Source organism: Macaca fascicularis, chromosome 5, assembly GCF_037993035.2.
Source record: "Macaca fascicularis isolate 582-1 chromosome 5, T2T-MFA8v1.1".
NCBI lineage: Eukaryota > Metazoa > Chordata > Mammalia > Primates > Cercopithecidae > Macaca > Macaca fascicularis.
In genome coordinates this window covers 189,219,014-189,241,340 of record NC_088379.1, presented here as the reverse complement: position 1 = coordinate 189,241,340, position 22,327 = coordinate 189,219,014, and the positions used below count along the sequence as shown (strand labels likewise).

Sequence of the window (22,327 nt, the reverse complement as noted above, 5' to 3'; positions counted from 1 at the left end):
TCAGTTATCCACTTTGATGTCTACCCTTTTCCCACGTGCCTCCTCCTATTGAACTTGTTCTGTATACTGTTACCTCTCCAGTGTCTGCACTAGAGGACGGAGCGGTCTTTTCCGGCTTGCATACTGCAGGCTGACACAGTCTTAAAGGAACTCCCCACCGCACTCCGAGGAGGAGGAGCTGAGCCTTCCCGAGGTCACGTTACTTCTCCTGTACTGCAAAGGCAGTGCTCAGAGGACGTGCTGATTAAGGGAAATATAGGATCACTTCTTTTCCCATTTTCCATATGGAAAGAAGCTTTGAAAATGCAGTATGTGTTCGAGTCCATATGCTTCGAAATCTGTGCATGATTCTTGCTTTGCTGAATTGCAGAGGCTGATGCCATCTAGATGCTGCGATCCAGGGCCAGACACACCTAAGGGTCCCAGCATGAGTTTACATTTATGAAAACTTTTAAAAGTCAGTCTACCCTTTTAGGTCTTAATGGCCTTGCATAAATTTTTCTAGAAAATGCTCTTTAAAAAAATGATGGAGTAAAAAAGACTCTTAGATTTTCATAATTTAAATGTATCTGGAAGGTAATTTATCTGCAATTCACAGTTCTCTCGTTATCTGTTTTTTTACAGAAAAGAATATTACATTTGTATCTGCATCAAATTTCATGATCCTTGTAGATTTTTTTTTTTTAATTTTAAGACAGCATGTTTCACACATGATTAGATTACTTGGGAAGCATTCCTAGAAGTGATATGGCTGGGTCCAAGGGTGTGTTTTTAAAAGTTTTGATACCTATGGCCTAGCTGCTGTTTGGAAATTTTGTACCTATTTTATACTCCCACCCATAGTGCATGTAAGATGCAAAACACTATTCTAGATATTCCATATGTTTATTTGCTTTTTTCTTTTCTTCTCTCTCTATTTCTTTCTTCTCTCTCTCTCTCTTTTTTTTTTTTTTTTTGAGACAGGGTCCTGCTCTGTTGCCCATGCTGGAGTGTAGTGGCATGATCATAGCTCACTGCAGCCTCTACCTCCTGGGCTCAAGTGATCCTCCTGCTTCGGCCTCCCAAAGTGCTGGGATTACAGGTGTGAGCCACCGCATTGCCTTATTTTACATGCTTCTTCATTTAATCCTCACAAAGCCTGATGAGAACAGAGAAGGTCAGTAACCTGCCCAAAGTCACAGCTAAATGATAGAGCTGGGGGTGAAAGCAGGCAGTGCAGCAGAGCTCCACGGTCCATGTTGTTGCCCACTCTGCACTTCTATGGCAGCAGACATGAGAACATGAGCAAAGAGAGGCTGTGATGAGACCCCTTCCTTTTGGGAGCCCTTAGATATGGATATGGCCTCGACTTTCACTCTCCTTGATTCATCAGATAGGACAGGTGCAGAATGCTTTTCCTGGGCCAAAGCCTATGGTCTTCACATTCTGTGTGCAACGGTGTAATTTGGAAAGAAGCAATGGTCACTTTGGAGAGCCAGCCCCTTTCCTCAGCTCTCCTGTGCCCCTGTGCTGCTGTCATTGCCCCGTCACCTCTGCTGGCATCATTTCCCATGACTGCAGTGCTGGGGGGGACTTGGGCCTGGCCTAGGGTCTCTACATCACCTGAGGAGGGTCTCCAAATAGAAGTGTGAAGGTTTCACAGTGTTTCTGTAGGGATTGCAGGCGTTAGACCCATGCTTGTCTCTGCTGCTGCATTTGGTGTGATGGATTTTGCAAAAAATGTGCTTGTTTTCATCGGGGCAGCGTAGGGTCATATTGGGTCAAAAGGCTTCCTCTTTTAGGAAAAGTCCCAGACAGCTGCTCACTTATCTTCTTGTTCCCTCCCTGCTTGTGGGGGATTTGTATTTTTAATTGTCTTTCATTCCGAACAAAGACTGAGCAAGCAGAAAGTGTTGAGAAGGGCCCCAGGGAACATTCTGGCTTTGTGTTTTCTTTCTGATCTGCCGGCCTGGCCTGCGGGACTTCAGTGCTCACGTTCCTGAGAGGAGGCGACAACCTGGGGACTAGTGTGGTGTCCAAGGCCAGCTGGGGAAGCACACCAGTTTCCTAGCAGTTCTGTTTGAGGATCAACGGCACATGTAGAAAAATACTGTTTCCCAGGGGTTTTATATTGCCAAGAATACCCCTGAAGATGAAGCCCATTTTTGGATCCTCAGTTCTCATGATAATGGAGTTTGATGACCTAGAATCAGCTTTGGCATGGGCTAAGCCAGAGCACCCTTTTAAAATGAGGATAGTAATGAGACCAACCCCATCGGGTTACTGTGAGGGTTACATGAGATAATGTATAGAGTTTAATGCTGGGTGCACCATGGGTGCTCGGTAAATAGTCATTGCTGTCATGATCCCCACCACCACTGTTATCTCCTAGACATCAGGAGAACATTTTTGTGAAGCCACTTTGGACTTTTGCATGTAATAAATAATTCAGTGCCTGCAAATGTAGACGCTGATTTAAGTACCTTGGCTGTTATGGTAGGAAGGTCTCGGGGCTCCTTCACCTTGACCCTCATTACCTTTAGTGTTTTTTCTTTCTTCACACTTTCATGGGGAAGTATGTGCCTCTCTGAACTGAGTTTTTCCCAAGCACCACAGAACCTAAACAGTTCAGTGCTTTTTATACTTCTCACGTTGCATGATATTTGTCGTTTGATTCAACATTACGTGATAAAAGAAATGGAGGAGGTAAACTTGCCAGACAATTCCTGTGTATGGTTTTGCATTTGTGCCTCTGGGTATTGAGTCTTTTCGGTTTGCACCGAGGCTTCCGCGGAGGAGTAGGGCATGTTAAATGGAGCAGTTGCTTATGTGCTCATCTCAGTGGATGACGTGGATGTCATTCATAGTGCACGCACAGCAACCAACAAATAAACAAATGTCATTTAACTTGATACTTGGAAGGGTATTTTTACAATAACTTTAGTTTTTTTTTTTTTTTTTTTTTTGAGACGGAGTCTCGCTCTGTAGCCCAAGCTGGAGTGCAGTGGCCGGATCTCAGCTCACTGCAAGCTCCGCCTCCCGGGTTCCCGCCATTCTCCTGCCTCAGCCTCCCGAGTAGCGGGGACTACAGGCGCCGCCACCACGCCCGGCTAATTTTTTGTATTTTTAGTAGAGACGGGGTTTCGCCGTGTTAGCCAGGATGGGCTCGATATCCTGACCTCGTGATCCGCCCGTCTCGGCCTCCCAAAGTGCTGGGATTACAGGCGTGAGCCACCGCGCCCGGCCCTAAATAACTTTAGTTTTTAAATCAAATATTTAGAATGTCATGGAGAAAGAACAATGATATTACAAATGCCATCATAAAGGAACCTTAGGGAGACTATTTCAAAGAAATTTTGAATCTAAATATTTAAAGCTTTTCTTATTTTATAAGTAAATATTTTATGTATTTGATTGGTAAGCTAAAGCACATACACATTGTTAGGTAAACCTGATTTAAAGGAAATAATACTTGTAAATGGCTGCTTAAGATATCAAATTTTATAAAAATGTTCAGGAAAAGTATTTTTCCACTTTCTAATAAGCAGAAATAGTTTGCATTACACTTTTTTCATTTCAGAACTAAACAGTGCTATTATTCACTACATTAAGCATAGTGTGTGCCAGATTAATTTGTAATATAAATACAGTTTAAGGAAAATGATGCTGATTTTTCTGTATAGCATGATAACAATAATATATTCCAAGGATTGAAATAACTTGAAATCTACTGCAAGCCCCAAATCCCTTATTTGCAATCCAAAACGCTGTGAAACTGAAAGTGATTATCGTGACTCATTTGGCAGGGTAGTCTGCCCTGAGTTGACATGAAGCTATTCATAGCTTTTATTTATCCCAATCAATGTGAATGTTCGTGTTTCGCTGCAGAAATATTAACTGTGTTGGATTAAGGGGTTCCGCCCTAGATACTTTCCGGGGTGTTATGTTCCTTGGGGTATATGGTATATGTGCTGCATTATGTTGCTAACATCCACACACTTCTGAATTCTGAAGACTTTATCTGGCCCCAAGATTTTGAATAGAAGATGGCGAGCCTGCGTCAGTACACCTGGCCCCTACAACTAGAGGCTTCTCACATCCTGGTGTTTCCAGGAACAGTCGCTCTTTATATCTGTTTCAGGTGTTAGTATTAATGAGACCCCATTCACGGTCAGAAGTGCTGCATTTTGGCTTGGTCACCATACTGACCACATACCATAGTTCTTGGTAACGGCCAACGCGGTGTTGGTGAACATCAGTACGTTTCTAATGAATTCCCATGTATAAAATAAACAAGATCTACATAAACAAGATTCCAGATTGTATCTTGAAAACCTAAAATAATTTAAAGCATTAAGGTATCCCCGACTGCCTGTCTAGACAGCATTTCCCATGCATTGGTGCATGCTTCCTTTGATGGCAGTTCATCCTTCTCCTCACTGTGATTGCCTGTGTCCCTGTCTTCTCTTTCTAGGCTGCAAGCTCCTTCTCCCATTGCATATCGCTATGCTGGGCGTGTATAGCAAGTTCATTATTTAGTCAACTAATATTTATTGAGCATTGGCCTCTGCCGTACTCTGAGCGCTAGGAATAGCATGCTGAACAAAACAGAATTGGCTTTGGTTCTCATGGAGATTCTTTTTTTTTTTTTTTTTTTTTTTTTTTGAGACGGAGTCTCGCTCTGTCGCCCAGGCTGGAGTGCAGTGGCCGGATCTCAGCTCACTGCAAGCTCCGCCTCCCGGGTTCACGCCATTCTTCTCATGGAGATTCTTGTCTACAGATTTGGGGGCCTGGCCTGGCGAGATGGAGAAGGCTTGCTGTCGAGTGACTTTGAAGCCAAATCTGAAAAATGAGTAAGAGGTAGCCTGTGAGAGGGGATGCTGTTGAGGCTGAGGGGTGACAGACGCAGAGCCTTGGGACAGACCCCTCGCTGGAGGCTTGTGGGGTAAGGAAAGGCTTTAGGCTTGTGGAATGACGAGAGTCTGTTTTTGCTTTTGGAAGGGTGTTCCGGCTGCAGGGCAGAGCTGGGGTGGGGTTGGCGGCCGAGGAGAGCAGTCTGAATGGCTGCCTGGTCCAGGCTTTGTGGAAGGAAGGAGCGGTTCTTCACCCCTGGTTTCGGTTTCTGTTCTGAGTGTGGTAGCTGTTCTTGGACAGTGCTGTGTGCTCTTCTCCGGAGTCTGAGGCCAGGGGAGTGACTGCAGTGTTCAGCCAAGTACGAGCCAGTGGAACTGCTGGTTATTCAGGCTTCCGTCTTGTACACGTCGAGGAAACGTTGTAAACAAGAAACTAAAAGCAAAGCCCTCACTCATAGTAGGTCTTCTCCGAGCCAAGTGCTTGAAAAGCTGTGGGAGTGGGAACTGTTGTCGTGACAGTGAATGAAACTATGCTGGGAATGCCAGCTTTGGGGCGCTGGGAACCCTGAAGTGTCCTGCAGAGAACTGGGGGTGGAGGGGCCTCTGGAGGATAAACATCTAAAATTTGCAAATCTATCAGTGACCAGCGATGGCACTTCTGGCGATTTTCTTCCACCTTAACTTTGAGGTGAGGCAGTGTGACTTGGAAACCAATTCTGGGCTTTAAAATATAAAATATAAATAACGTCTATTGAATTCGCACAGAAGTTTGACGCCTAAATCTGAGCGCTTTCTCTCAAATACGCAGGAGAGCTCTTCGGTGGTCTTGTTTTTCCTCTTCTACACAAGCGAACAATTTAAATGAATTATGGACCATCACTCCTCGTCTTCCCCAGGAAATGAAGCTTAGAGGCTCCTTGTTCAGCTAATTGTTGCTTGATGAAGCTGCCCCTTATGGACGGATAGATAAAGTGATTGATGCATGTGCTTATTAATACCGTCCTGGTGGGCGGATGGAGAATAAACCGCCAGCAGCTTAATTTAAGCACCACAGAGGGGGTTTCTAGAGTTTGTTGTATTTGCAGAAAGGCTGTGGTCTTTCCCTCTGTACTGGAAATTACTTCCCTACCTGGCACTGTCTTTCTCGCCAAGTCGTTTTCTTTTGAGCTAATTTCAGACTTCCACCACGGTTCAACAATAGTACCAAAAATTATTTTTCTGCACCTTTGGAGAGTAACTTGCCAGTACTGATACCCCATCACTCCCGAGTACTTCAATGTATCTTTGCTGTGACAAAGACATTCTCCACTGAGAACCAGGCATGGCCATCAGAATCAGGAAACCAGCACCACTGCGTGAGCCACCCCCCACCTGCAGACCCCGTTCCTGTTGGAATGTCTCAGGCACGTCCCTTGTAGCAGGAGAATCTGATGCAGGGCTAGGGGTTGAATTTTGGTGCCCTGCCTCCTTCATTATTCCTTGACTTCCATGAACTTGACACTTTTGACAATGATAAGGCAATTATCTTAGAGAATGTCTATCCGTTTGGGCCTGCTGACGTTTCAGGTTATGCATTTCTTACAAGAATATCACGGCGGTGAGGCTTTCATCTTCTCGCATCCTTATAGGTGACACATGCCTTTGATTTGTCCCTTAATTGGTAACGTTCATTTGATCTTTTAATTAAGGAGCCATCAGTCAGGCTTCTCCATGATAAAGTTAGTCTTTTTCCCTTTGTCGTAAAAAATATTTTGTGGGACGTATTTTTGAGCCTATGTAAGTATCCCATTTTTCACCAACCTTTTACCCACTGGTTAGCATCCACTGGTATTTCTTGGCTGAGTATACTTTGATAGCTACCAAATGTCGACCTTCTAAGTCCATCATTCTTCCTGTGTTTATTCGTTTGCATTCTACTTTATGGGAAACTTTCTCATCCCCCTGTATTTATTCATAGATTCCAATTTTGTTCAATGACAAATACATTTCAGTCATGTGTTTAGGTGCTCAGATTTTCTTAGGTGTGGCCAGTGGGAGCCCCATCAGGTTGGCTTCTGTGTCTCTTTTCCTTATGTTGCTATTATCTTTTGAGCCCTTCCTTGTTTTCTGGCCCGGTCTTATCTTTTGCTTTCCCTGCCCCAGCTCTGGAGTCAGCCGTTTCTCCAAGGACCCTTGATTCCTTTTGGTGGAGGATGGTGTTTGGAAACCAAGATTTGGACACTGCCTGTGCTTGTTGCTGTTGGGGTCTTGCTGTTCCCAGGCCCTTTTAGTGGCAAGATTAAAGAATATGTGTATTAGTTACATACATACTTACACATATGCATGTTTTTTTTTTTTTTTTTTGAGACGGAGTCTTGCTCTGTTGCCCAGGCTGGAGTGCAATGGCACGATCTTGGCTTTCTGCAAGCTCCACCTCCCGGGTTCAAGCAATTCTCCCTGCCTCAGCCTCCTCAGTAGCTGGGACTACAGGCGCGTGCCACCACGCCTGGCTAATTTTTTTTTTGTATTTTTAGTAGAGATGCGGTTTCACCATGTTAGCCAGGAAGGTCTCGATCTCCTGACCTCGTGATCCGCCCGCCTCCTATGCATGCTTTTTTTACCTCTGTATTTATTTCTGTGTTTATTGAGATAAATGAAAAAGCACAAATTCCAATGAAGTCCTCCTCTTCTAGTGCCACAGCCTGGGTTATTATAGTTTTCTTTCTTTCTGTATTTGTAGCTTCCTTCTCCAGTAGTCAAAAGTCTGGCTTCCATTACCCTGGTATATAATATAATTCACTCAGTTGCCTGTGTGTATGTGGTCTTGTGTCCCCACTGCTGCCCACCACAGTGATGACGCCCTCCTCACCTCCCTGCTCTGGCTCCCAGCCCCTGCACAGGGCTGTGGTCTCCCTCCTATGTCTATCCTCACTGCCCACATGGGCTTTCATATTCTGTGTGCTGGGTGGCTGCTGCCCCAGCCACCCTAACAGGTGCCCTCTTTCTGCCAATACCTACCCTGGCTGCACCTGCCCCTCCACCCCTAGTGTCTGTTAGTTTCCTGTGGCTGCCATAACAAATTACCACAAACTGGGAAGCATGAAACAACCGAAATTTATTCCCTCACAGTTTTGAAGGCCAAAAGTTGGCAATTAAGGTATGGACAAGGCTGGTTCCTATTGGGGACCCTGAGCGGGCACCTGCCCCAAGCCTCTCTCCCAACTTCTGGTGGCTGCTAGCAATCCTTGGTCTTCTTTGGCTTATGGAGGAGTCACTCTAATGCCTGCCTCTGTCTTCATTAAACATTCTCCTTTCTACTATGTGTGTCTGTGTCCAAGTTTCCCTCTTCTTATAAGGACGCCAGTCATATTGGATTTAGGGCCCATTCTAATCTGATATGACCTCATTTAATTTGATTACATCTGCACAGACTCCATATGCAGAAAAGGTCACACTCACAGGCTCCAGGTGGACACGAATGTTGGGGGGCCACTGTTCAACCCAGTATATCTTTGCTGTGTTGCATCGAATGGACTTTTGGAGTAAATCATTCATAAAGGAAGGGTGGAGGAAGGAAGGGTAGAAGGAAACTCAGTTGTTTTGAGAAGAATGTTCTCTATTACTATATTGTTCTTCTTCGTCTTCTTTTTTTTTTTGTGATGGAGTCTTGCTCTGTTGCCCAGGCTGGAGTACAGTGGCATGATCTCAGCTCACTGTAACCTCTGCCTCCAGGGTTCAAGTGATTCTCCTGACTCAGCCTCTCAAGTAGCTGAGATTACAGGCACGCACCACCATGCCTGGCTAATTTATATATATTTTAGTAGAGACGGGCTTTCACCATGTTGGCCAAGCTGGTGTCGACCTCTTGAGGTCACGTGATCCACCTGCCTCGGCCTTCCGAAGTACTGGGATTATAGGCGTGAAATACTGTGCTGGCCTATTGTTCTTATTTTCTCATCTAAAATTAGGGCACCCTGCTGACATCAGGACAGTCTTAGAAAACTCAGGACTTAAGAGTGAGCACAGGATGGCACTTAGTGTGATGACATTGGGCTGTTCAGGAGACATGTTCACCTTCTGTTCTGTGCCATCCTGGCGTTGGGGCACACCCCCGACTCCCGACCCCCAAAGGCCCAGTTCCAGGTCAAACAGCTGTCTCTTGGTGCATGTTGTCAGCCCGGTGCAGGCTCTGAGTTCTGTAAGTGTGAGTGAACGGGGAACTCTGACTGTCGTTGGTGCTGTGGGGGAAGAGAGCAGTGTATCAGCACGTGGACTCAGCCGTGGGGAAACCACCATGGTGTGGAGGGCCTGGAAGTTTGTGCGTAGTCCTTGATTGCCCTGATGGTTAAAACCACCTGCTTCCCTACTTTTTTTCACATGATGTTCTGTGCATTCCTGCACAAATTAAATATTCTAGAGGGTAGTTCTCCCTTATCTGTGGTTTTGCTTTTAGTGGTTACAGTTGTTCATGGTCAACTGAGGTCTGAAAATATTAAATGGGAAATTCCAGAAATAAACAATTTGTAAGTTTTAAATTGTGCACTGTTGCAAGTAGCATGATGGAATGTAACATCCCACCTTTTCCTGCCCAGGACATAAATCATCCCTTTATTGAGATAACGGGATCTGCTGTAGCCCCCATACTCCATTATTTGACTCTATTACATTTTCTTTCCACATCTTCCTACTGTCTGGTATTTGGGTTAGTCTTGCTATTATAAATAATGCTCTTTGAGCATCATTGACTATAAATTTGTGTCTGCAGAAACTATTATTTGTTAAATATTGACTATTGATGGATCAGGTACCAGGCTAGGCACGTCACACATCTTATTTAATCCTTACCACAAACTGTGTGGAAGTTATCCCGTTTTACAGAGGAGAAAACTGAGGCATAAGGGTCTTGGGTTCTGTTACCTTCTGCATTTGGTTCCTGAAGCAGTTCCCTGGGAAGTGGCTATAGTTGCCAGATGGAGACCTGAATGGCTTCTACAGATGTGGAGACGGCGACCAATACTAGGGGATTTCTGAAGCTTTAGGGCAATGGCTTGTTGATTTCTCATTTAAGGTCTCATTTTTATCACTACACTGTACATGAGATAAGGATAGGGACCTTATCTTATGTACAGTATAGTGATAAAAAAGCGTCACTAGCCAAGGCTGGCTCCTGCCCACTTGTCATGGATGCAGGAGCCGCTGAGGTCTTCCCTGTTCTCTGCCCTGCCCTTAGGTGGCTGTGCTGTCCTGAAGTCATGTGGCTGTCAGACCTCGGGTGCCATCCTGCATCCTGCATTGCAGCTGCCATCCTACTCCATGATGAATAAGGATAGGCCTGTGAAGGGCCTAATCAACTCATTGGGAAGTTGCGTGTTGCCAAATTAATGAGCTAAGGGTCAGACATGATTGATCATTAATTTGGCAACATGCAACTTCCCAGTGAGTGATTAGGCCCTTCACAGGCCTATCCTTATTCATCATGGAGTAGGATGGCAGCTGCAACAAACCATTTCCTAGGGCTGTCATCTGAGCAGGAGTTGTGGTCATAGACGAGTCTACACTGGCTAGGGAAAGCTTTCTGGGATGGGTAGATTTAAAACTGTCTCCTGGATTTCTCAAAGAACTAAAAATAGAACTGCCATTCGACCCAGCAATTCCATTCCTGGGTATATACCCAAAGGAAAAGAAATCATTCTAGCAAAAGATACCTGTACTTTTATGTTAATTGCAACATTGTTCACAATAGCAAAGATACGGGCTTAACCTAGGTCCTCATCAGCAGTGGACTGGAAAAAGAAAATATGGTATATATACACTATGGAATACTACGCAGCCATAAAAAGAATGAAATCATTCACAATAACAAGCATGGAGCTGGAGGCCATTATCTTAAATGAATTAACACAGAATCAGAAAACCAAATACTAGCACATGTTCTCACTTATAAGAAGGAGCTCTAAACACTGAGTACACATGGACATGAAGATGGGAACAAGAAACTGAGGATTCCAGAAGGGGAGAGAGAGGAAGTAGAAGTGGGGCAAGGGTTGAAAAACTACTTGTTGGGTACTATGTTCACTACTTGGACAGCAGGATCATTAGGAGCCAAAACCCTGGCCAGTATCATGCAATACACCCATATAACAAACCTGCTCATGTACCCCCTGAATTTAAAACTAAAAGCAAAAACAAAAACAACCTGTAATCCCAGCACTTTGAGAGGCTGAGGTGGGTGGATCACCTGAGGTCAGGAGTTCGAGACCAGCCTGGCCAACATGGTGAAACCCCATCTCTACTAAAAATGCAAAACTTAGCCGGGCATGGTGGTTGTGCATGCCTGTAATCCCAGCTACTCAGGAGGCTAAGGCAAGAGAATCGCTTAAACCTGGGAGGCGGAGGTTGCAGTGAGCCGAGATCACGCCCCTGCACTCCAGCCTGGGCGACAGAGCCAGACTCCATCTTAAACAAAACAAAACAACACAACCTCCTCCCCACCAACACACACACACACACACACAGTTATCTTCTGAAGACCAAGAGAGAAGTACTTGGTATCAAGTGGTAAAAAACAAACAGGGCTGAGAGATTTAAGTAGGTTGGAGAAAGGAGTTTTGGGGCACAGGGGTTTTGTACTTCTTAGAGGTCTTGATACTAAAAATGAGGTCATTTTTAGAGTGGGAAGCAAAATGGCCCCATAACGAAGTGTTTGCTCTTCATATGCGCTGAAATGGCAGGAGGTGGAAACTGACAAATACTGAAGATGCTTATTAGTACTTCAGTGGTTTTCAGCACCTTAAATAAATGCCCATGTGACATTAACATTAAGATAGTGGAGTGTTTGCCTTCTGTGGGACTTACTTGTGCTTCTGAAATAGTTCTTCAAGTTAATCAGTTATGGGCTGGGCAGGGCACACTTTCCTCCCCTTCTGCCTTCAAAAGACCCTGTAAGCACCCAGGTGACCCTGCTTTATGGCAGACGCAGCAACTAACATGAAACAACTGGAGAATACACCCAGGTGATGCAAAGCTAGGAAAAAGCAGTTCTCTCTTGTTTTCTTAAAGACAGCGTGGAGGGGAAGGGGTGGCGAGAGGGCGAGTGTCTTTATTCTGGAGTATGGGAGTGTTTTCCTGGTCCGGACTACAAGAGGAAAGCCCGGGTTGGCCACAGGAAACGCAGCATGTGTTGTTGATGCCAACTCGCCAGGGAAGTATTGAACGGGGAAGGAAGTGTGACTTTAGAAGGGGCTGCATAAAGGAGGCTGGGAAACTGCTTCCTGTGCACCAGGGCCAGCTCAGGGGCTGGAACGGTGCTTGCCAGGCTGTGGGGATCTTGCGGCCCTGGCTGTGTCCCCTTCCACACGGGCTCCCAGTGCAGATGCCAGGTCAGACGGAGGTATGGGGCCCTCTCTGCCTCTTGATGTGAACCCCGGTTTGGCCTGCCTGTGCGAGCCTCATATCCAAAGGCTAAGTAAGGGCCTAGGACTCCAGTTCAAATACAAGTTCTGCCATTCAGTAGCTCTGTGACCTTGGGAAGTTACTTAACCTTATGTGCCTCAGTTTCTTCATCTATAAAATGGGGACCACAGTGGTACCCACGTTCTTGGGACGCTGTGAATCAGGTGAGCTTATCCTCTTAACGTGCTTAGAACGTGCCTAACACTGTTAAGCGCTTAATACTTCTTAGCTATTGCTAGTACCCTCATGGTGGAGGTTATTGACAATATCCTGGCAAGTGGGACACTCCCTTCTGGCCAGCTGGTATCATTTCCAAGGGTTTGCAGGTCTAGACCTGGATCAGGCAGTTACTCACACAGACGCTCCCTTGCTTACCAACAGGTTGTGTTCCAAAGGTGATGAAGTTTGCAGAGTGTGCATCAGGCTTTTTAAAACGAAGCTTTTCTCAAAACAAAGCAGTTTCAGTGTCAGGCGCTCTACGGGGGTGTCCCCAGCAGGTATTTTCTTTCCACCGGACACCTGACCACTCCCTATGATTTGGAAAGATTGGAACTGGCCTGGAAACTATGTTTCCATCTTTGATGACAAAGCTTTCCTCATCATGCTAGCCACGTTTCAGGCATTCAGGAGCCGCCTTGTTGACTGCCCTGATAGGTAACAAGCCAATTGTTGCAAAACGTCTACTGGAGAGTGCTGGTCTACACTCACTGGGTGTTTGCTGGGTGCAGAGTACAAGGCCTGTTTAGGCCTAAGGAGCGTTGGTCTCAGTGGATTAAAGCACATAACAATGAACCGGTGACTTTAGGGCAGTGTGAGATGCGTGCTAACTCACTGTTAGAGGCAGTGAGTTTTCTGACTTCAAGGGAAAGGGGCATATATGTGTCTTGTGCTGGCCAGGCCAGGTGATGTGGAAAAGATGACGTTTGAACAATCTTTCAAGGTATGGCTGGACGTTTCCAAGCTGGGCCTTTCTCCTGAGCTCCAGCCTCGCACAGCTAATAGCGCAGCCACCACCTCTTTTTGGGAATCCCAAAGATCTCCAACTCAGTAGTCCCCAAACCACTCTCAGTATCTCTCCTCAAACATTCCGCATCTTCTCTTGCGGAGTGGCACTCCCACGCGTTATAGTCTAAGAAAGGGAAAAAGGTCACACCCAGATGCGTGTAAAGAGGGAGGGGAGGCAGACATTCAGAAAGGAGAGCCTCGCAGATCTCTTTTCTCTGTGAAGCTGGCGGCAGGGAGGGATCTGAAATTGCACCTGTGGAAAACGGGAATAGCACCTGAGGAGAGGAAAGCGGGAAGATCTGCAGAGACTCTGAGAGCTCAGATGAGGCGATCAACCGTCCATCTGTTTTAAGGTGCTCCAGCCTATCACAAATGTTTGCAGTGTGAGCAAACAAGACGGAGGCGTGAGGCCCGTTTGTGGTGGGAAAGTGGTCAGGCCACTGTGTGGGAAGCAGAATGGGGCCAGGGCATGGGCATTCTAGGGAGCAGGGCAGGAGGCCTCTGTAGCTGGAATCCATGTTAACGTTGCTGCCCGTGTTAATATATGGGCCTACATAGTCTGAGTAAGTATAGGCCTCCACTGTGTGGAATGTGGAAGGGGATTGCAGGGCGGGTGGCCAGGACAGGGATGCTGCAGCAGCTCGGGGCAGAGTGGAGCAGCCCCTGAACAGGCTGCAGTGGGAGCATGCAAGAAGGCCATGGGTAACAGGGATGGTCCAGTGGATGGAGACTGCACCCCTTGGTGGCTGACATGGCAATGGGTGGGGGGGCCAGGGAAGTGGCTGCTGAGCCAGGGAAAGTCAAGAGAGTGTCAGCAGAGAGGTCTGGCTGCTTTCCCATTCGTGTTCTTGCACTGTGTTTCTTATATCTGCCTAGGGAACTGCCTTTTGAGAGTTTGTGGGGGCCTTTCTCAGAAGAACACACATCTGGGTGAACGTAACACATTGCATGTATTTTCAAGGCTTGATCTCTGGATGAAGATCTGCTGTTCTTGTTAGTCTGCATTGAGAACTGTTCTCTAGAGTGACCACTGGGTCGTCTGCAGAACCAAGAGCCAGTGATAGGCAGGTGACTTTTGTGCACACACACATAGGGGCCCCAAGTCAGTTGGCTCGATTGGGGTTGTGATGCAGCCCACATTTCAGGTACCAGAGGAGTTTGTGGTCAGAGACAAGGTAAATTTTAGAAAGTAGCTATGGGAATAGCTTCCAAAAGGATATAGAAAACGCACCTAATAGGAAACTTGTGCATAGAATGGCAAATATGTAAAACTATGATCTGGATGATTTTCAGCCTGGAAAACTAGTTTTGTGGTATTTAAAAGCATTTTAGACTTTTAATTTCATATACATTTATATTTCTTTAATGATGAAATCTATTCACCACTGGCCTCCTGTTTTCCCATGACTCAGCTGGAGGTGTTTATTAAACATCTGGAATCTGGAAGTCCATTGGGTTAATGGATACTAAATAACAGTGAATTGCTTATCAAAATTACTCTAGGACAATAAAAAAAATCCGGTTCTTATTTCATTAGAGTGGGGTCAGGGACTTATTTTTCCCCCCTGCCTTTTTTTTTTTTTTTTTTAAAGTTTTAAGGTGATAGCGTTGCAAGACAGTTTTGGGCTAGTGGTATGACCAGAACAGAAAAGAATAAAGGTGGGTTATGATGTATTTGGAGAGCAGTCCTGCCCCATCATTCATCCTGAGAAATCTACAGAGTAGGAGAATTCGTGGTTGAATTGCTTAAAACCTTCTGAGGAAGACTGGCTGGAGACTCCCGTTCTTAAATGAATCTATGACTTTCTAAAGTTCAACAAAACTTATAAAAATCAGTTTTGCATTGGTGCAGATCATATGTACACTGAGAGGCATGCTTTTTACCATATCTGGCCCTCCATCTAAACGTTAAACGTCTTTCTGATTTCAGGACTGGCAATGGCTGACTTCAGCCTTCAGGGTTCCATCAGAGTCTGGAGAGTGATTTGAAAGTCACAGGCAGAGCAGGATTAAGCATGGCCACATAGGAAGGTCTCAGGCCACCTCTCTAATATACAGGTCCTATTATCTTTGCTCTGAACATGCTATTTTCATGCCATGAAGTTCTCGTCCGTTTTATTTCTACCTCTTAGCACTCAGTACAGCTCTTAGGGTCTGCTTCTCCTTGTTTTCACATATCCTGTTTTCCTGCATTCTGCTTCCCACAGCGTCCCCTCCCTGTCTGCACCATCCACGTGCTTACACACACCTGCACACACACCCTCGGGAGGCAGTCCAGCCTACTTCAATGTTTTTATACCCCTTTGACCCCAGGACCAGTGTAATATAATGTGATGTGACATTAAATGGAAGCAAACGTTTTGTAGAACAATGCTTACTTCACTTTGTTTGGGGTGCTCCCTCATTTTCCATTCTATCATATTGTAGATTAAAATTAAATTAAAAGTGCTGATCTTAATGCAATAAACGATCCCATGACCCTCTGATGGGTTGTTAACAGAGACTTGCAAAGCACTGGTCTAGAGGTTTCTGGCATATTCTTTGAAGTCAGACGGATCTAGATTTGAATGTTTGTTTTACCACTTAATGGCTGTAAGTGGAGCTTTGTAAGTAGCTTCATTTCCTCATCTGTAGAATGGAGAGTAGCTACTCTGCCTTATGTAGCTTGTTGGAAGATTAAATGAAATAATGCATGAAAGGCATTTGGGCTGAGGGTCAGGCTCCTAGTAAGGGCTGGAATGGTATTAGTGATGGGGATGACGATGATGATGTTCAATTTCTAACTCCAGCTTTCTCTCAATTTACATAACTTTCATGGAAATTCTTACTTTTGCTGAAGAAGCACACAGAAGTCATTGTGAGGGACTTGCAAGAAGAACTTGCATTTGGGAAAAGACTGTTATGTGCCCAGGAAAAATTACTACTAAACACTGCTGTTAGATTCCTATACGCGCGTCATCGCGTGTTGTTTTTTTTTTTTTTTGTACATTTCCATAGCCATTGTCCTGACCTGGAGCAGTAGTTTCTAGCTCCCCTCCTTCCCTCCATTTGGCTCTGTATAGAGTGCTGGATGGCTCATGAAACTAAGCATGGTTTTTCCCAAGTCACGCACTCAGAAGCTGTTAGCCGCCTGCGTAAACAAGCTCAGACTCTAGCTGGGCATCCGAGACCCTCCTGAGGTTCAAATCCTGGCTCCTAATCTAGAGGCGTGGGTGTCTTGGACATTTTCTTTTCTTTCTGACTTCTTCTTTTTTGTGGGGGCTGCCTTTTTGGTTATGCTTTTCCTCATCTCTAAAATGAGGATAATAGGCTGGGCATGGTGGCTTATGCCTTTAACCTTAGCACTTTGGGAGGTTGAAGTAGGAGGATCGCTTGAGGCCAGGAGTTCGAACCACCTGAGGCAACATAGGTAGTGAAACCCCTGTTTCTACAAAAATATTTTAAAAATTAGGCCAGGCACAGTGGCTCACACCTTTAATCCCAGGACTTTGGGAGGCCAAGGCAGGTGGATCATCAGGTCAGGAGTTCAAAACCAGCCTCACCAACATGGTGAAAACCCATCTCGACTAAAAATACCAAAACATCAGCCGGATGTGGTGGTGGGTGCCTGTAATCTCAGCTACTCAGGAGGCTGCGGCAGGAGAATTGCTTGAACCCGAGAGGCAGAGGTTGCAGTGAGCCGAGATTGCACCACTGTACTCTAGCCTGGGTGACAGAGCGAGACTCCGTCTCAAAACACAAACACAAAAACAAAAAATTAGCTGGGCATTGTGCATGCACCTGTAGTCCTGGGTACTTGAGAGACTGAGGTGAGAGGATCTCTTGAGCCCAGGAAGTCAAGACTGCAGCGAGCCAGGATTGCACCACTACACTCTCGTGTGGGTGACAGAGTGAGACCCTGTCTCAAAAATAAAATGAAAAAATAAAATGGGGATACTAGTATTTAACTGGTTAGAGCTGTTATGAGAGTTAAAAATGATTGATGTGAAATACCCAGCGCTTGCTTCTCACACACCAGTGACTCTTATATAGAAGACACACATGTTGGTTCATAAGACAGTTGCTCTGCTCACATCAGCAAACACATCTTCAGTCCTGCTTTGGCCGCCGATACCAACCTTTTACCTCCCCTGGCTTGCCTGCCACCTTCTCCCTGCCTAGACAGCACCTCCCCATCCATTAAGGTCTTCCTTTGCCATAAAGCTTTCCCTTACCATAAAGCTTTCTCTTACAAGCCCATTTAACAATGATTTATGTATTCCTTATGAACTAGCTAACTTAGCTGGCAATTAATAATACACTACCTTCTGATCTTTATTGCATAGTCTTTGATTATTATAATTATAGGATTATTAGTTCGCTTTATGTGATTTATCTCTCATATCCTTAGTTAACTTATTTGTTCCTTGAGGGTAGTGATCATATCTCACCCATCTTTGAATCCCCCACAGCACTCAGCACAGTTCCTTGTGACAATGTGTGTTTAATGAATTTTTGCTGATCCACTGGGTGACTGGGTACCAAGAAAAGGCGTTCCATGGCCGGGCACGGTGGCTCACGCCTGTAATCCCAGCACTTTGGGAGGCCAAAGTGGGCAGATCACGAGGTCAAGAGATTGAGATCATCCTGGCCGACATGATGAAACCCTGTCTCTACTAAAAATACAAAAATTAGCTGGATATGGTGGTGGGCACCTGTAGTCCCAGCTACTCTGGAGGCTGAGGCAGGAGAATAGCTTGAACCCGGGAGGCAGAGGTTTCAGTGAGCTGAGATCGAGCCACTGTACTCCAGCCTGGCGACAGAGTGAGACTCTGTCTCAAAAAAAAAAAAAGAAAAAGAAAAAAAAAAGAAAAAGAAAAGCTCCAGAGATAATATGAATCCTAGGATAATGTTATGTTCCTCAAGATTTGATTTATATTTGCTTTTGGTAGTTCCAGGTCATTTTCATTTGATCAGGGATTGAGATGATTCAAAACTGGGTTTCAGCCTTTGATATTAGTTTATTTCTACTTAGTTGTATTACTTACAAAGCTTATGGGGGTGTTTCCAGGAACCCCTTTTCCTAGCTGGGTCCTGTCTTCGATTTTTGTCTCCTTAGTCACCTGAGTGTGTCAGACGCTCTGCTCAGTTTCAAAGCCCCGCAGCCTCCTCTTCAGAAATGAGCAGCTGTCCCCGCGCTAGGATTACAGCAGCCCTGAATGTCAGGTTCACCGTCCTGGGGTTCTTTTTCTCCCAGATTTTGCCCCCCTAATTTTTAACTACCTTGTTAGCTCTCTGATGCATGTAAATGGATTTTAAAAATATATTTTGTCCATGTTTCTTAGCTAGTCAGCCTGAGAGTCAGGTCTGAATTACCTATTGCACCATTACCAGAAGCACCACCCCCGTCTCAGCTAAGGAATTTATTACCTTAAGTCCAGCAGGCACATTTAGAAGTCTCTGGAACAGAGAATTAACATGATTAAATGGTATTTTAGGAAGATGACTGTCAGTGGTATGCAAGACAGAGAGGAGTTTGGGAAGTCTCAGTAAGTAGAACAATTAAGAGGTCATCATAACTCAGTGCTTTCTAAAGTAAGATGAAGGCAGAGGTTAGAGTGGATAAGCCTGAGCTTTTCATGTTAGACAGGCCTGAATTTAAATGAGAGTCTTGGCTCTCTACTTACTAGCAGGTGGGAAAGGATAATAAAGTCCCTACGTCCTAGGGTTGTAAGGGTTAAATGACAAAACTTGTAGAAAAGCCTAGGTTTTTTATTTTTAGAAAGGGGCTCTTTCTGCCACCCAGGCTGGAATGCGGTGGTGTGATCATGGCTCACTGCAGCCTTGAACTCCTGGGTTCAAGTGACTGTCCCACCTCAGACTCCCAAGTAGCTGAAACGACAGGAGTATCCCACCATACCTAGCAAGAAAACCCTAGTTTTAATGCCTAGCACATAGTTAAGTGCTCTATAAGTGGTCACCGTTGCTCTTACTATTCCAAGAACCAAAATTCAGTTATTTGGGTGAAAATTCAACTTCATTGTTAATAGCACTAATCATGGCCATAGTACTGTCAACTTCATGGAGGATCAGTCGTGACTTACGAATCACAACGAATAGCTTGCATGCCTTATATAGCAGGCTTGGCACCAGTGATATTCTCAGTACCCACCGTGGGCTGAATTGACTTATGGCCAGATGCCACGGTTTTGAAACCAGTCCCAACCTCAAATCTCAAAGGTGATTTTATAGATTGCCTTTCGTCAGGCTCCAGGGTAGATGCTTCAACTCTTTTACCTACTTTGAAGTACAGGTTGCTCATATATTAGGTTTGTAGGACCATAAAATTTTAGCATTTTACTTCTAAAAACAACCTGATGTACAAGAAGAGAAGCTTAAAAAAAAATATCAAATTATGATTCATCGTATCATGGATAACCCCAGGAATCATCTGTTTAAAACGTCCCATTTTTCTAGATGATCAAAGTGTGGACAGAAAGATGGAGTGATTAGCCCAAGGACACACACCAGCAATGGCAGAGTCAGGGCCGTGGCACAACTGTCCTGACTTCTGTGCATTTTGTTCTTAGACAAACATAGCCGCTCTGTGTCATCTCCACTGAGTTACCTGCCTGCTCTAACTCGGTTCGAGGTTCACATGGCCTGGCTGTTAGTGCCTGTGGGAGGCTTGCCTTACAGAAAGACCAGCACGTCACCCTGACTTTCAGTAATGGAAGCTGGATGATACCTACCGAGTAAGCATCTTGCTTTCCAGTCCTCAGTCCCCTGACCCTCTGTGCCTGTCATCTCAGTCTTTTAATCTCTGGAAGCATAATTAATCTATTTTTAGTGTCCAACTAAATGATCCGTTTCTGGTGCTAGGCTTGAGGTAGATTCTGCCTTTGCTGTTTTTCACAGAAGTAAAGATGTATGCTCACCCTCTGCTAGTCTAGAGAAACCTATGTCAAATGGCAACCTTTATAACCTCTCGCATGCCAAGCGCACTGGTAATGCACTACCTTCCTAGGGTGGGAGATGAGTCAGGGGAGAAAAAAATCAAGTCACAAAGGAGAAGGGCCTCCATGTGACTGGGTGAGCTTTTCATTGCGTCTCATTGGAGATGTCCTACCAACAAACAAACACAAACAAAACCTGAAATAAGTATAGACCTTTTTAAGTTTTTTTTTTTTTACTCTGATAAAATACTTGTTTGATTTTTTGCCTTTTCTAAAAGTTACTTATAATTAATAACAGTCCTGATTTAAGATTATGAACTTTTCCAATAAGCTCGAGGTTTGGTGGAGCTGCATCCTTACTAGACAGGCACACTGCGCAAGTGAGGAGCGGACCCAGCCGGTGGATGACAAGCCCGGCAAGCCGACCAGCGGAGGAGTCTATCAGAATAGCCAAAATGACCACACGGCAGGAGCATGGGAGATAAGGGGACTCTGGAGCTTTGCTTTCAGAGTGTGACCCAAGGACCTAGGGGCTTGTCAGAGATGCAGACCACAGGGGTTGCCTGGAATCCACTGACTTGGGATTCCTGTGTGCATTCAAGTTGATGAAGCGCTGGTCTGGATTTGACAGTCAGCTCTTCCCTTTACTATTGGCCAAACTGACCCTATCATTCTTTTGCTAAAATCCTTCGGTTTCCTCTTTAGTCTTAGGTCATGGTCATGACCAAAATCCTAGGCATGGTCTTCTGGGTGAGCTGGGTCTCTGGGCCCTCCCTGTCACTGACTGCCGTTCACAGGGGCCACCTTGCCTCGGGGCCTTTGCAGCTCTCCCTTCTGTGTTAGTTGCTCAGGGCTGCCATAACAGATGGTTTTCACACAACAGAAATGTATTCCATCACAATTCTGGAGGCCGGAAGTCTCAGATCGAGGCATCAGTAGGGCCCTGCTCTGCCTCACGGCTCTCAGGAGAATCCTTCCTTGCCCGTTCCAGCTTCCAGGCATGGCGGGCTGCAGCAGCCTCACTGCAGTCTCTGCCTTTGGCTTCATGTGCCCATCCTCCCTGTGTCTGTGTCTTCACGCGTCATTCTTCTGTGTGTCCGTGTCCACACTTCCCTCTTCTTATGAGGACATTCGGTTCCTGCGAGCTACTGGTCACAATATTTTGTCAGCTGATCATTGTATATAACCTTGTCTTACGTGTTTCTGTTTGAAGATACCCTCTGTAATATTTACTGTTGATTGATTAGCACTGAACTCACAGCACTATTAATGCATGCCTGAGAAAGCTTATCTAATATACATATTTTCCCTGTAAAGCACATCATAGCCTTCTGGTTCTTAGGAACCTGGGAAGGCATTTCAGCACAATGCCTGGGGGCCATTTGAAACAACAAAGTCACCAACAAAAAGCACAAAGATGCAAAAATGTCGCACTCCGTAGCCTGTGAAAAGGACACTTGTTTGCCATAGGAGAGCAAGAGCAGGAAGGCAGAGTGTGGCCTTGTCCAGCTTCAGCTGGGAACACGTGCGTCAGATGACTTGAATTCAGCACACGTCCGCAAGTGACCACAAACGCACCAAGTATTGATTTGGGGGTTGCGGAGATGTTTTAGTGAGTAGGCAAATTCACAGATACAGAATCTGCGAACGGCGTGGATCGAATGTGTCTTCACACACAGGCTTTAGTTTTAAAGACAGAAAGTTGGGTTTTTTGTCTTGGTGCTTTGCTTTACCTGACAATTGACTTTTCAACTACTGTTTCCGTTTCAAACTGATCTTCATTGTCTTTCAGAGAGATTCTCGTCTGTGTGAACTTTGAAAGCCATCACTAACATGAGAACAGGAACCACCGTGGGCTGGTGGGGGCACCTGAGAGGAACCATACCATATGGCTTTTTGAACTATTTCAGATGGGACTTCCCCCCCCACCCCCCGCCCCCTGCCCAACTGGGTTATTTGTGAGAAAGATAATGGAGGAAATGTGATATTATTCTGAGTACTAGCTGGAAGCAGGGCCACTTCCACACTCCGCTCATGTTTCCATATTGCTAGGCTCAGGCTCAGCTGCAGTGCCAGGGACCACACACAGCGCTTCTGCACATCAGGCTGCCAGGAGAACTGGCA

General features: G+C 45.4%; 1 protein-coding gene and 1 non-coding gene across 22 annotated transcripts in view; one reads left to right on the top strand and one right to left on the bottom strand.

Annotated features, from left to right (window-relative positions):
* Positions 1 to 22,327, top strand: part of IRF2 (interferon regulatory factor 2) — an 86,041-nt gene that overhangs the window by 20,364 nt on the left and 43,350 nt on the right. For 2 of the 21 annotated variants that reach the window (XM_074040812.1, XM_065545735.2), the window contains exon 1: positions 4,731 to 4,924. The exons of 15 other annotated variants lie outside the window; for them this stretch is intronic. Coding sequence is in view for 2 of the 6 variants with exons in the window: in XM_074040807.1 (XP_073896908.1) it covers positions 1,142 to 1,156 (15 nt within the window). In the remaining 4 variants the exon portion in view is untranslated. Of the gene's footprint in view, positions 1 to 81; positions 309 to 963; positions 1,157 to 4,730; positions 4,925 to 22,327 lie in introns of those variants that run through there. 4 more of the 21 variants (XM_074040807.1, XM_074040808.1, XM_065545738.2 and 1 more) reach the window with 4 other exon arrangements.
* On the bottom strand, positions 21,957 to 22,040 carry LOC123573781 (small nucleolar RNA SNORD79). The gene has a single exon (XR_006698515.1). It is a non-coding gene; the product is annotated as a small nucleolar RNA SNORD79 (small nucleolar RNA).